Source organism: Phoxinus phoxinus (genome assembly GCF_949152265.1).
Source record: "Phoxinus phoxinus genome assembly, chromosome: 10".
Classification (NCBI taxonomy): Eukaryota; Metazoa; Chordata; class Actinopteri; order Cypriniformes; family Leuciscidae; genus Phoxinus; species Phoxinus phoxinus.
This window is the reverse complement of record NC_136885.1, coordinates 26,575,250-26,591,306: the sequence shown is the minus strand read 5'-3', so window position 1 is coordinate 26,591,306 and position 16,057 is coordinate 26,575,250. Positions and strand designations below refer to the sequence as shown.

The window sequence follows — 16,057 nt, the reverse complement described above, 5'->3', positions numbered from 1 at the left end:
AGACATCAAAAGCTGAGGATACGCCACTGGTCGCATCAATGAGGATATCCAAATAAATAATTAGTCTATGCACAATGCACTATACACTAACACACATTGACGTCATCTGCAAAACAACTATCACAAGCAGAAACATTATCTTTAGACATTTTGGTGATCTGAACTCAGGGGTTTTCAAACTCTTTTTTAATTCCAAGGACATCCAAATATAATTATCTCCTTGAGGGAACTGCTTCCTAAAATATGAAGTCAGCTATGTAATTTAATACACATTTATACTACTGCCATGATATTATAAAAACATGTTGTTTCCTAAATTACGTATTTGTCATTTCTTTGTGATTGCATTAAAGGCCAAACAAATCATTAAAGGATTATCTGGAAGATATGTTATATGAAGTTTATAGCTTTCTTTCTGTTATGTACATTGTGTTTTTAGTTTTTGTTAAATATGTTTTATATATTTTTTATTCATTTTTATTTATTTATTGTATTTTAAGGTAAACTACGCAAAAAATGCTGCATTGTCACCTAGCTAAAATAATTTTATGTTTTTGAATATTTTATTTTAAAGTTTATTTTGTTTCAACTAACGGAATGTTTTTTTTAATGGTTTTAGTATGATAGATAGATAGATAGATAGATAGATAGATAGATAGATAGATAGATAGATAGATAGATAGATAGATAGATAGGGACAGTTTAAATGCTTTTTATATGCATTTATTGTGCATCTGTGTTGATTCCTTCACATTAAATCAGTAGGCCATTGATTTGATATCATCAAATATGAAATAGAATAATGTTTTAAGTACATTTGTCAAATATAACATCCTAGTATAGTTGGTCTAATATTCTGTGACATGATACACTTTCTTTTGTCTTAAAGCTATTTAAAAGTACACCTAAAAGTAAAAAAAAAACCTTAGTATTGACAGCTGGGCCATTTCCAAGGCACCGACCACAGCCACTGCTACTGGTCAGGCCACAGATTCACCGCCCTCATGATAAGATTTCAGGGTTCCTGCGGTGAGCTTGGATCTGTGTACTCAGGTGACTGGGGGTAATTACTACAGGGATCTGTCCCTAAGGCACACACTGTAAACGACAAGTAGGCCTAATCACCGCAGGATAACAGGGGAAGACACAGGAAATAGCATATCTAAAAGGGAGGATGAAAGAAACGAGAGTGCTGCATGGAGAGAAAGCTACCAAAAAAAAAAAAAAGGCAGTGCGACCCCCTTTAAGTTCATAAATGTGCAGCAGCAGCTGCTACTTCTGAATGTGATGCTTGAGTATTAGTTGTCTCCAGATTGAACGTCCACGTCTTCTACTTCCTCTGGGACGTCGGAGCAGAAGTGTGGCCTCTCTGTGTGCCCGCATTGTCAGTTGCACGCATGCAACGATGCAGTCTCGGTGAGGCAGGTCTGAATGAGGTTCTTTGAGCTCATCCATTGTAGGAGACAGCTGGCCCCCCTGTTACTTCTTCCCTCACTGGGGGGCAAAGGGCACCCGGCACCAGGGGATTGTGTTTCCCGTCTCATTCATCTCCATTGAGAGAGAACGGCTCCCTCTCTCTGCTTCTCTCTCTGTCTGGGTCCCTCAGAATGACACATTGTTGTTGAGCAGATGACGAGGGTTTGCGCCACAGGCTCAGGAATGTATGGCATGACTAAAGACTTTTTCATGTTTGGGGCTGAACATCAGTGAGGCCTATTCACACCATGCCCGAATTTCGATATGGAAAAACCCAAAAGATTATCAAATGAAACAATGAATCCCTATGAACAGTGAACATTTGTACTGAGATGAATTGCTTTTTATTTATTTTGAGTTTTTTTTTTATGTTGAACATTTCATATATATATATATATATATATATATATATATATATATATATACACATACATACATACACTACTGTTCAAAAGTTGTAAAAAAAAAAAATATCATTGCAAATATTATTGCGAAATAACGGTTTTCTATTTTTAAAATATTTTAGAATGTTATCTGTTCCTGTGATGGCAAAGTTGATTTTTAAGCCCCATTACTCCAGTCTTCAGTGTCACATGATCTCTCAGAAATAATTTTAATATGCTTAAATAACATTTCTCATTATTATGTGTAAAACAGTTGTGCTGCTTAACATTTTTGTTTTATGGATTTGGATTCCAGATTTTGGATGAATAGACTGTTTAAAAGAGCAGTGTTTATTTGAAATGGAAATATTTTAAGAGTAAAAATAAAAATGTAATTGTGAAATAAAAAAAATCACAACTGAGAAATGTGGTCACATATGTGAGTATTGAAGATATGATTTTCACGTTCATAGTTTAATCTCAATTTAATCTTATTTCTGTCCATGAGGAACAATTTAGATATTGACATTTATTTGTTTCCATTGGACATAAATTCAACATTATAGTCAGAGTGAATAGCTGTGGCTTCTTGAAATGGTTTGAAATTATCTTATAATTGAATTTAGTGTTTGGTCAGACTTGGTGAAAATATATTGTATTAATGTATCTTATTTGAGCCTTTCATGAAACTTACACAAGCTTTTAAATCACACAATAAATATTTTCCAAATTCATCAGAATAAGACATTTTTGAATACCTAATATCTGCCATCTTGTATCTCGTATCTAGTTCTTACACCCTGGGGCTATAAACAAACTGATATGATATCCTCCATTACCAGAGGAGCTGAGCTATCACAGTGCAAGTCAGTTTGGTCGGAAGAAAAAAAAGTGGAAAGGAACCGAGTGACCAAACTGGGGTATTCATGCTATTTTAAGTCATCAGTGTCTGTCTCTCTTAGATCAGGCTCCAAATATAGCTCCCCTACATCAAGCACTCAAAACAAGGCTCCTGCTCCTGGGCTCAAATCCACTTATATAATGTCGTCCTTATTCAAGAGCAGCTCAATCTCACCATCTGGGGCCGATCTCAGATGCCACCCTCCCTCTTTGTTTCGGAGGAGCTTCATTCTGTTTGGGCCCCTGCATTTATTTACGTGCCGCTGCCAGTACAAGGTCATTTGTCTGTGACACATGTTTTGAGAAATGACAGTGTAGGAGGTTGTTTGCTTCCATTTGGATGCGAAGAGCAAATTTAGGAAAAACAAACTGGGTGCAACCCAGAGGCCGCCCTCTGTATCCTGTCATTTTTTTGAGCACAATGGAACCAGGGGAAGTTGGAGAAGCTTCCCAAAGCTTTTTAGAGCTGTGTTGTGTCGCTGGGCTCTGAGGCTCCATCTAAGATTAAATTCTCATTACCAGGGACAATGTCCTCTGTGTGAAGTCGCTGGTCAGAGGGATGTTGATAGGAACGATCCATTCCGTCTGTTTTTCATCATCTTCACCCGCACTCAAACACCTGCACCATTGGCCAAGTGTACAGAACTGTTTTTTTTGTTTTTGTTATTATAAATATTGTTTGGAGCTTTGTAAACAACACCAGAATATAACCCGAGGAATCAGAAACACAGAGACTAGCATATTTGATTTTGAATATATATTTTAAAATCTTAAATAAAAATATTAAAAAATGTATTGCTAGTAATAATTTAAAATATATTTACATTAATATATTTTGAGAAGGATTAGCTACATACATTTCTTACGAGTTATTTAAATATTATTCAATATTTGCTTATTGTTTAAGTTGCAACTTATTGTCACGTGTTTAGTTTTCAGTCTTAGTTTTCATTATCGCCATTTGCCTATCTTATGGATTTATGAATAAACATTTGTTATGACGTCATCCGCTTCAAACATTACAATGCAGAAAACGTTCGTTTACACTACAATAAGTAAATACACTTTACCAGAGAATTATTTTTCGACAGCGATGCCATAGAAGCAAAACCTTTTCAGCGCTGCATCGCTGTTATCTGTATTATCTGCATTGTAATGTTTGAAGCGGATTATGTCATAACAAATCCATAAGATCTCGCCTTCATGCTGTGGAAAAACAAAACAGAAGACAGGAGTGCAGCGCTGAAAAGTTCAAACACAAAATAAAAAATGGCTGCGCACTTGTTTCTCTGACACATAAGGTCTGTAGGCTTTCTTACTTTTAACTTGATTGACACCACTTTGCCTGTTTATGCCACATATTTTTCTATCTGTCATTTTGTTTGTATTGTTTGTACATGTCTATTGTCGAAGTGTTTTCTTCCACCTGGAAGCTTTGCCTTGAAACGTCCTTAAAAGCGTACATGAGAAGATCACAGCTGTGGTTGTTTATATGGGAAATGATGTTTGGGTAGACTTTGCAGTAGAACACTTACACATTTTGTGTGTGACATGTAGTGTTTAAACCCCCTGTGCCACTGACAGACTCAAGAGCAGGTCTTTTGTTTGTTGCATGCGCAGGTGCAGTGTGAAAACAGCCACGTTGGAGGAGTGGTTTGATATAGGAATATCTTTTGTCTGCTGGAGGTTTGTTGATTCTGTTCTTATGGGTGGAGCATCAGGTCCACATTGTGACGCTGCAGTTTTGGGGAGCAGCTGGGCTCGGGGCAGGAAGATCCGTTAAACAGGCACCTTTTGTGGATCAGCTGTTTCTGTCAGTGCTTTGTCGATCTCCATTGACTCTCCCTCCTCCTTTAACCCAGACCAGAGAGCGGTTTTGACATGCTAATGCCATGCCTGCAACGCACAGCCCAGCTGGAGAGCTCTGCGCCTTAGATGTGGAAAGTGGTGGGGAGAGAGAGAGAGAGAGAGAGAGAGAGAGAGAGAGAGAGAGAGAGAGAGAGAGAGAGAGAGAGAGAGAGAGAGAGAGAGACCAGGGTGAAGCGTGCCACAGTCAGGGATTATGGAAATGATCCTGTGTCTTTTTTTAGGCCCTCACACCAACTCTCTTTCAGGCTTGATACTGTACTTGAGCTGAGAGATTGGGTCAGCTTCAAAAGCTGTGATGTATGTATTCAGATCAGATCAGAGTGTAATATGAGAAAGCCTTAGACAACAACAAGCTTTATGTTTTTGTAAATCTTTTCTTCACAACAGGAAACCTGTATGAGATGCTATGGGTCCTCTTTCTTGATGATTCTTGTTGCTTCATTGACAAGTTACCTTTGCCGGCATACAATATACAGGGTTACAAGAAACCGTCATGGGTAGTTGACATAAAAATGTTTAAGCAATGAAAGTGAAATTTTTTGGGTTAAAATTGATCCGAAATAAATTTTTGAGCAAGTACATAACCAGCTTGCCGTAGCTCGATTCAAAATGGTAAACTTGTAATAATGTTTTTAATTCCAGTGGTACTGGGGAATTTCCACAGGAAATTCGAGCATGTCTTTGCGTCATTTTTACGTCACATCTGTACACATAAAGGAGTTCTCGGCTAGTTGGCTATATTGCGTGTGAGGATTTTGGAGGTGGAGATTTAGCCTTTTCTCACAGCACTTGATATAATTAAACTTTTACATTTTATGGCGGATCCAGAAAGGTTCAACAATCACCAGTATCACCAGTAACAACTGGAGATTCACCCGTTGTAAAATGCTAAATACTTTGAACTTCGGAGTGCCTACAGAAAAAAAGAGACTGCAACCGGGCCCATGCGAAAACAAGGCTATCGGAAGGGCATTAAATGTAGTCACGCAATGCTGATGTTGTTAACATTAACAATTTGAGAACAAAGTTTAATTTTCACGGTTTGACGTGATATGATAAGCGATCGTTAGATTTAATCAGTGCGATTTACTGCAATGCTTTTTTCCCCTTAGTTGGACAGAACAAATGTTACTTGTTCAGATTACATTTTTCGGTGAAGCTTCTTATTTTGATCATACTTCTAAAAAGACATTCATACTTCTGAATGACAGTATCCACACCGGCGCGGTGACTGACAGCCGCACATTCTCCTCAAAACATTGGATTCATCCGCGCTGTGCCGTGCCATTCTGCGAATAACTGCAATTGCACATTTCAAACAGAGATGACGACAAAGAGAGAACACTACGGACTGCAGCTTTAATACTTAATTATTTATTAAATAATATTAATTAATTAGTTAATTATATAATAACAATGATAATATTTGTTATTGCTGTTACTTAATATTTCTATTAAATATATATTTGTTTTATTGTCATAAATTATTATTACTTTTATTGAATATTTAATATAAATAATTTAAAAGGTTTTGTTTATTAATTATTAATAATAAATGTTCATGGTTTTATACTTTATTAATGTATTGTTATTACTATCAATTTTAACATTTCTATTCATTATTTCAATAAAAAGCATTTAATTTGCATTATTTATTAATTATTAATATTGTTTATTTCAAAATGTATTAATTTATTATTGATATTAATATCATTATCATTGATCATATTGATAATCATTCTCATCGTCATTGTTATATATATATATAATTCTCATTCAATTTCTATTAATTATATAAATACAGATATTTAATTTGTTTATTCATTATAATATTGTTACTAATATAAGTTATTATTGTATTGCAATTATTATTATTATTATAGTGTTTAAATTAATATGTCATAAAACATTTGTAGTAAAGGTGATTAAAAATGATGACCAATATAGCATCCAAAATAAACTCTCTCCTGTACATATATGCAATGTAAAATGTTGACTTGAAAAATATTGAAAACATTTTTTGGGACAAGTTATTTTATCAGATACCCAATTAATAAAGAAGGTGAGGGCTGAATTGCTCACTTTTATTTGGTCAAATATGGGACTGTTATTGGCAAAGTGGTCATTCGCAAGAACAGCAGGCGGATTGGCACCTAACTACACTGAATAAACGCTTCTGTCCAATGTGAATGCTAGCTTCCAAAAGGCATTTGTGCTTTGTGCAATTGTATGATGCATTCAATATGCATGGCAGGAGATTTGAACACATCTTCACAGTGCATAAGATGTGTGGTTGCGCAACTTTATATACATGAAGCATGAACAGAAAGTTGCATGAAGTAGACTGTTAGATGCGGTATTGTTGTTTTTTTCCATGTAAACGTAACTTTGTTCAGAAACGTTTGTTTTTTTATTTCTCTGCGTACAGCAAGCTCAGTCTGCCTGCACGTCGATTGGCTGCAGACATCCTCACCCTTCCCATGGTTCTCCACAGCAATCTGTCAGTCCCGTGTGACGGTGACATCTGCGTATGGGCGACTGGAGGATTAACACTTGACAAAAGGGCAGCCTGCAACCTCCACCACGACGTGCATGCTTGATCCTTTATGTAGTTCGTTTGAAACACACAAGCTAACATCTCAGATGCATTTGCACAGTATGGGATTTGAAACTAAATGTGTGCTTTTAGGCTTTTAACCTTTTGCTTGTGGAATTTTCTGATGCAACAATAATCCATTCCTTCTGGTAACTACATCTGTGACGATAAAAACAGCAACAGCAATACACATTGCTTCAAATAGGCCTATGTATGGGAAGCAATGAATTGTCTTCCAATACATATTGAGAGAGTTTAAAAAGCTAATTTGTGGCATCTCCATTGTCAGATTTTTGACAAAAATCCCTCTACAATGCTAGATTTCTACTATGTATTTAAATCATGCGAAAGTGCAGTGTGCTTCAGAGATTTGTAGGTCGTTTTCCCTCGCTGTTTTGACTCCATGGGTGAGGACATGGTCTTTTGGACGGTACCTGGGAGACAGGTGGTGAATCAGCAGTGCTTCCCTCCTCATAACGTGTGTGTGTGTGTGTGTGTGTGTGTGTGTGTGTGTGTGTGTGTGTGTGTGTGTGTGTTAACAACGAGGCAGATTAGAAGACAAATTTAGCCCAGAATTTTTACATTTCTGATTAATTTATGGAGAAAATGCAATAAATGGATCTTTATGATTAATCTAGGTAATCTAGTAGGCTACTTTTTTAAAACTGTAGCTTTACATCCTCATAATTTATACTAATGTTGTTTACTACTTTCTTTAGTTATATTGTAGTACTACAATATTGTGTGCATAGCTACAAAAAGTAGTAAAAACATTTATCCATCATGAAAACAATAATGATATCAATTAGGGTGACAGCATATGCATCATATATATGCTGCAGTACGATTTTTTTTACAAGAAATTAATACTTTTATTCAGCAAAGATGCATTAAATGAACAATAACAATAACTGTAAACCCTAACACTCAAAATAATTAATTGGTTCAAGTAGGACAAACTTAAATGAAACTAATTAGTTCAGTCAAATTAACTTTTATGAGTATTAAGCACTTTCTTTTTCTCAAGTTCACATATATTTTAAGTAAACTGAACTGTTTCCTTGTTTTGAGTTTTAGGAACATTTTTCTTTTAATTTAGACAAACTTAAGTTTAACTGAAACGGTTGGGATGTCTATTTCCCAGCATGCTTTGCTAATGGCACTCGAAAGGGAGAGTAAATGCTAAAATTAAGTGTAATATATATATATATTTGTGCAAGATTAATGTTAAGTAGGAGATTTAGTAGTGATTAATTAATGTTTCGTTATGTTAATTTAGAAGAATGTTATTGTTAGTTCTAGGATAGTTAAGTGGTGCATGAGCTTGATTTGAGAGCAAATAACACCTTTATATTGTTGTACTCATACAAGTGCTTCTGTATAACATACTATTGCTTAAATGTGAAAGGATGAGTTCACCTCAAAATTAAAATTTCCTGATTATTTCCACGATCCCAGCTGAGGAATAGGGTCTTATTTAGCAAAACGATCTGTCATTTTAAACAAAAGTAAAAAATAAATAAATATATACTTTTTAACCACAAATGCCCGTCTTGTACCATCTCGCGAGATGCGCTACGTATTACGTCATCACGTTGGAAATGTCACGGGAAAAAAAATTCTAAAAAATTATTTAAAACAAAGATGTCGGATGACCCTATTCCTCAGCTGGGATCGTGCAGAGCCGTTTGAAGCACTTCAAAGCCCTTTGAAACTGCATTGATTTAGACTTCAACATGTTGGTTGCGATTGAAATCCATTGTGTGGAGAAAAATCCGGAAATGTTTTTCTCAAAAAACTTAATTTCTTTTCCACTGAAGAAAGAAAGACATGACCATCTTGGATGACATTGGGGTAAGTAAATTATCAGGAAATTAAAATTTTGAGGTGAACTAATCCTTTAACAAATTAGTATGTTAGCAGATTAGCTTGTTAAAGCTAGCTAAGTTTATACTTATAAAAGTGTTCACATTTAGATTACCTGAAAGTTTTTGGTTGTATGGAAAAATTGTATGGATTAGTTGTCTCAAACATTTCAAGTTAAGAACAATTCAAATGTATAAGTACAAAATAAAAATCTGCTAGTTCTGCTTACTTAAACTTTGAATTTCATAACTTAAAAAATTGAGGCAATTGATTGCCTTAAATGTTTTGAGTTTTGCCAACTTATTGGGGTTTACAGTGAGGGCAGAAAACAAAGGCAAACTGGGAAATCCAGGAAACAAGGCAGAAAGTCTAGAACATGGGTGTCAAACTCAGTTCCTGGAGGGCCAGAGCCCTGCAGAGTTTAGCTTCAACCCTAAACATTTTTTAAAAACACCTGATCAGCTAATCAATTCCTTTTGAAAATTGCAGGTGTGTGTGTGTTGAAGCAGGGTTGGGACTAAACTCTGTAGGGCTGTGGCCCTCCAGGAACTGAGTTTGACACCTGTGGTCTAGAACCATTACAGTGATGGGTCATTCATGAATGATACGTTTATTGTGTCTGTCACGTGACAACTGAACGAAGGACTCGGAAGGTAAAGTAATCATTTATGTTCCCTGTAAATTATCTTTGGCTGCATTATAATGATTTCTTAATGCAGAATATGATCAAGATTGCGTATAGGTGAGAGTATGTTCAGGGAATTTGGCCTTTAAAAGTACAACATTTAAAGCCACTTAAATGAATGAAATGACTCGAGTTAAGATTCGTTCATTTTGATGAACGAGATCGAATGAGAGAGTCAGTAAAATTATTCGAACTACCCGTCACTACATTACACGGGACCATGAAGAAAGAGTGCTCAGAAATGCAGTGGTGACACAAACAAGACTTCACAAAGAAAGAGTGAAAACAATATAGGCAGGGCTTTTACAAGCTAATGCCACACAGCTGAACCTTATCATAACATAATGAGTCCAGGCAATGGGTTATGGGTATTGAAGTTCATAATGAGATAACCCAGGGCTGCATTCGAAATCGAATACTTCCCTATATAATAGGGGGAAAATAGTGTGACAAAAGAAGTATGTCCGAATTCACAGTACTGAGTCATAAAAGAGTAGGCTAAAGAACCCGATGACCTACTTCTTCCACAGAGATTCTGAAGTGTGCATACGATGGACCCTTTAATATCCCATGAGGCCACGGGAGAGGATTCATGAATGACAGTAAAGCCATGTAACTGATGCTGGTAGGTCACATGATAGTGACAACATGGCGAATGTAGTACGTCCACATTACATTCATACTACACACATTCATATTATAGGGAACATACTTTTATAAAATGGGCACTCCAGCTGGAGGATGTGACAATAAGAGACTTCAAAATCATTAAAGAAAATATTAACAAGCCAAAACTGCTTTGTATATATAGTTGTGTGTATATGTACAGTGATGATGACTTTTATTGCACATCTACTGAGAAAAAGCTACATTTGTGGACATGAAATATTAATTTGAGTTGAAATTATTTAGCATTTATTTTACCTATAGATTATCCTACAGCTCCCGATATAGAAAACTTTTATAATGAATAAAACAATTGGCTTATAGCAAGACGAACACTGCTACAATATGAGTTCTGTGAGGTTTTGGTTTAACTGGATGAACGGTGGACATGGGTGAACAGAAAGTCATGTAATAGCTAATACTATTTGGGCTAGATAACTGAAGCGAACTAATAGTGCTATATGTGCCTTAAGCAACAAAACAAGTCAACATAATATTGGGAGCTTTTGTTCCAAAATTGTGTAATGATTGAAATGTATGAGTATTATGAAGTATCTTGTGAATGCTTGTGAAATAATGTGGGTATCCTTAGACTGCCTTTGTCATGCTGTCTACTCTTCAGGAAGGGATTGTACTGTTTGTTCATATGTACATAACAAAATGATTAGATAAGAGACCGAGTGACAAAGAGTCTCTTGTCCACAAATTTAACATCTGACTTGTGAATGGTGTGTGTTCTAGCTTTGCCGGCGCAGGATCACATGCTAGATGTTTCACCAAATCTGGATTTCATACATGACATTCATTAGACCGAGAGCAATGCTCAGTCAGCGCAGTGTATACTAAACAGTACTTCACCTTAAAACTGGTTTGTGCATCCTTGAAGATGCTTGACTTTGTTCCACAAGTCGAATCTCACTTGCTCAACACGAACACGCAGTCGATTTCAGAATATACATGTGCAGCCCTTTGTTTAAACAGTGATCCAGGATTTGCTTCTTGTAGCTGTTTATGCTAAATACATAAGCAGGGTGCACTTACACTAAGAAAAAAACCCAAACAAACTGTAGTGCATGTGTTTTCTCTCAATTGCACAATCCTTTAATTTCCAGACCTCCCCTAACATAACCACTGTGGTGAAGTGTGGTCTATGTCAGCACACTTTTGTCTGTAATAACACAGGTGTACAGACACTGCTCAATAATATCTCAAAAAGGAGGGCAGAATAGGTTTATTATAATGATTTAGGGATACAGTGTTTGTTTGGTTGAAATGGAGATTATTCTTTCAGCACAACACTCACACACACTCACTCTCTCTCTCTCTCTCTCTCTCTCTCTCTCTCTCTCTCTCTCTCTCTCTCTCTCTCTCTCTCTCTCTCTCTCTCTCTCTCTCTCTCTCTCTCTCTCTCTCTTATTTCACCCACCTTCATAATCAAATTAGGGCTCATTCCAGGCAGAGGACTCTCGTCGCGCACAGGCGCACAGGCGACTACGCCCTCCAACTGCATTTGTTTTCCTGGTAAATTGTGGCTTTTACTGAGAGGATGTTGTGGGTGGATTCTGAGCTCACAGACCTGTAAAAGTGGATATTAGATTGTCTTCGTTCTGTCATGCCAGTAAGACACCCGTTTATCTGATTCCAAATGCAAAATAGATGTCATCATCATAGTAACTTGTATGCATCACACACTGTTTCCAAAAAAAATAAATGGGGGTTCCTTGGCATGACTGTACAACTTAAAGGTGCATTCAGTCATTTTTTCCACTATAAAAAAGTTGACATGAAATTAACAGTGCTTCAGAGTCTGTTATTTTTGAACCAATATGAAACACAGCATTTTAAGCTTAATAGTTTGAGATAAAATATATTACGTTTACAATTTAGATGCAAAACAACTTTGCATAAATGTTGTTGCATAAATATACTGCTACTATAATTCTTATTATAAGTTATTTTTATTTATTTATTTATTTATACAACAATAGACAACATAAGATTCATCATATTTTATTTAATAGTTGTATAAATAAATGTAATATAATACATTTTGTTTTCCATCATTGTATAAACAAATAAGAAAATAACATATTAGATGCATTATATTTTATTGGATGATAATAATAATACAATTATGCAGTTTTCTGTTGTATAAATAAATACATAACAGAAAACATAAGATGCATTATATTGTTATTTATTAATAATAAATAACAAAATTATAATAAAATAATGCATCTTATGTTTTCTGTTGTTGTAGCATAAAGATAATTTACTATCAAAAATTAGAGATAAAATAATAATTAAAAACATCTGCATAAAATAAAAACCTGAATATATATATATATATATATATATATATATATATATATTCAGAGGCTACATATACTGGTGGTTTTTATTTTATGCAGATGTTTTTAATTATTATTTTATCTCTAATTTTTGATAGTAAATTATCTTTATGCTACAACAACAACAACAACAATATATACATATATATATATAATGTGGTAAATGAAAACTTTGCATACTCCACCCACTGATCAGCAGGTCTCATGTCCAACATGACTGCCATTTCTGTGAGCGAAGCATAAACCAAATGATTGAGTGCATTTAAAATACTTTTTAAGTATTACACAAAATCAAATTGAAGCCATGCTTTTTAAATATTTGCCCATTAGATGCACTTGATGTGATCTTACATAATGCTGACAGCTCTACATGTGAGTCTCATTCAGTGCGATGGAGCTCAGCAAACACAAATGCAGTTTGTTCTGGCATAATTACCTCCAACGCTTATGTAAGTCCTGTGCGACACACCTTAGGAGCCGGTACAGGCTAAACCATGCAGGGACAGTGCACTATAATTAGATAAATAATAATCAAATCTAAACCCAGCTGTCGCCAGGAGAGACACATCTCTGCTATTGACTGAAATGTTATATTCAGTTATTATATAAAGGATTGGATGAATTACTATAAGAAAGCACCAATGATATATTCAGTCATAATCATGGATGACTCATTTTCAGATGCTAATCATTATTTGATTATTAATTTCTGAGTTGGAGGAAGAGGGAATGTGAACGGCTGTCATGTTTCACAACCACATATCATTTATAATGATATACCTGGCAAAACTAATCATCTTTGCTGTGTTTGGTCTTTGCAATGTATCCAGTTTCCCTTAATCGAGTTCTCATCTAAGTGTTGCTGTTTACAATTGGAATAGAAGAAACCTTTAACCAAATATGTTTAAAAACATGTTTTTATGACTCAGCACACGTTTCATGTAACCTTTAATCTTAAACTGTCAATAAGGATCAATCTCCAGTTTATGTAGGACTATGAATTGCACGGCATCTCTGTTTCGCATGCCGTCATCTGGCGCCATCTAGTGGCTACAAATAATGAGTCCTGATGGTACTTTTATTATGATAACATCTAAAGTTTAGTTTTTTATGTTTCTCAAATAACATGGATTTTTATGTTTTACTTCCTATTGTAAAATATTTATAAAATGAATAAAATAGCAGATTTCGTCTGAAAAACTACAATATAGCCTACCAATATCTTATTTAATATTGACATAGCCTACATTATATTTTTATAGCCTATATGTTACTTACAAAAAGAAAAAAGAAAAAAAAAGGCGTAACGTAAACCGCCAAAATGTTTACTTTACAAAATTATTACTTCCCGCGCGACTCCTCCGAGTACGTGGCCTCAGACATCTCTTAACGTAACCATAGATATTAGAACAATTATTTGTTTTTTTGGGACTGTGTTTTGGCTATTGCAAAGTATTTTGGGTTTACTTTACACATTTTGTTAAAAAAACTGAATTTATCTTCAAACTTATGTACAACAAAAGAAAGAACAAAAAAGTGCTTTTTATTTAAAAAATATTTAAATTCCTTACGGAATTCTAAAAATTCTAAAAGGTTGAAGGAAGTACAAACCAGTAGAGGTGGAATGTGAGCCCACACCTGCATTATTATACAAATTTCATTCAGGGAATGTAACAGTAAAAAAGCACGTTTATGTAAACACATTTAAAAAATAAATAAACTAGATCGATGTAATTGAAACATAAATAATGCGACAAAATATCACAATACGTTATTATCTATCATAACGCGTTAATTCTACGTTATACTTATAACCCTCCCTCATTCTTGCCACGCTGCGAGAGTGGCAAAGCTAGAGTTAAAAACTCGGTATCTGATCTCGCACCACGTGTTGTTTTGGCGCTTCACCGCGCATTTCGCTGACACCCAAACAAACGTGTCGTGAAGATGGCTCGTTTTTATTGAATCTGTTGACGTTTTTAATCTACGGTTTTTATACATTTGAACGGCGGATTTCAGGTACAGTTAAACGTTCATTTTATTTCCCATTTCTGCTTTCATTGCAGTGCACCTCGAGAGTCACTTGTACCAACATGGAAGTTCACTGACTGCAATGTTATGTAATGTATTAGGGTCCTCTAATAGGCTTCAATTCTGAGCCGATTAAAATACACTCCGTAAAAGGCTATATTATGCTATAATATTATGCTACAGACTCATTAGGGAATGGGGCTTTGCCGTATTTTGCTTTTGTTTACAAGGTCAGCGTGGTTTACATTTTGTCCTCTGAACATTATTAAGTGCGTGGATGTTGCAGAATTTGGCATGGTCATTATAAATGTAAATATATTTATGTTAATATTTAAATGTTGTATGTATAAATATATATTTTTTATTTGGTCTGTCGATATAATTAATTATTTAATTCCTTGTGTCAGTGTCAGTCACATACATAACGTTAACTTAGCCTACCAGTAGATAGAGTCAAGACAGGTAACGTTACACCAACTAACTAACCATAACAATATTAAAATGTAAAACAAAATAGAATTTAGTTCATAAATTGACTTGTTCATCATAGAAGATGTGTATTCAAGGCATTTTTATGAATTGCATTTTGCATTGATTGTTAGATTGTATTGCATGATTGTTGAAATAAACATCACTGTCTTTCTTCCACTGACAGACACTGTTGAGTAATGAAGTACATACTGGTGACCGGTGGTGTGATATCTGGCATTGGTAAAGGGATCATAGCCAGCAGTGTGGGCACTATACTCAAATCATGTGGCCTGCATGTCACTGCTATCAAAATCGACCCCTACATCAACATTGATGCAGGCACTTTCTCTCCCTATGAACATGGTAAGTGCAGACTACTTGAAAAGAGATTCACCTCATTATAATCTTTTTGTTGACGATACAGAAATATGAACTGCTACTTGAGATGGAACATCTTTGGAACATCAGTTAGTCATATTTGAGCCTACAGCACATATAGAGCATAAATTACTGATGGTTTTGACAGCTGTCTTTTGTTTATATCAGTGTCCACATGCCACAGTCAATCTCTCTGACACTATGTTTACCAGGTGAGGTGTTTGTGCTAGATGATGGCGGTGAGGTTGACTTGGATTTAGGGAATTACGAACGTTTTTCTGGACATCCGGCTAACCAAGGATAACAATCTGACGACTGGGAAGATCTATCAGTCTGTTATAACCAAGGAGAGGAGAGGGGATTACTTGGGCAAAACTGTACAAGG

The 16,057-nt window shown here is 35.3% G+C and overlaps 1 protein-coding gene across 1 annotated transcript in view; it reads left to right on the top strand.

Annotated features, from left to right (window-relative positions):
• The window catches only part of ctps1b (CTP synthase 1b), a 35,623-nt gene that overhangs the window by 13,411 nt on the left and 6,155 nt on the right, over positions 1 to 16,057 (top strand). Inside the window, 3 exon segments of the mRNA XM_079625174.1 lie at positions 15,479 to 15,657; positions 15,885 to 15,946; positions 15,948 to 16,056. Of these exon segments, the coding sequence (XP_079481300.1) occupies positions 15,492 to 15,657; positions 15,885 to 15,946; positions 15,948 to 16,056 (337 nt within the window). The 5' untranslated portion in view covers positions 15,479 to 15,491.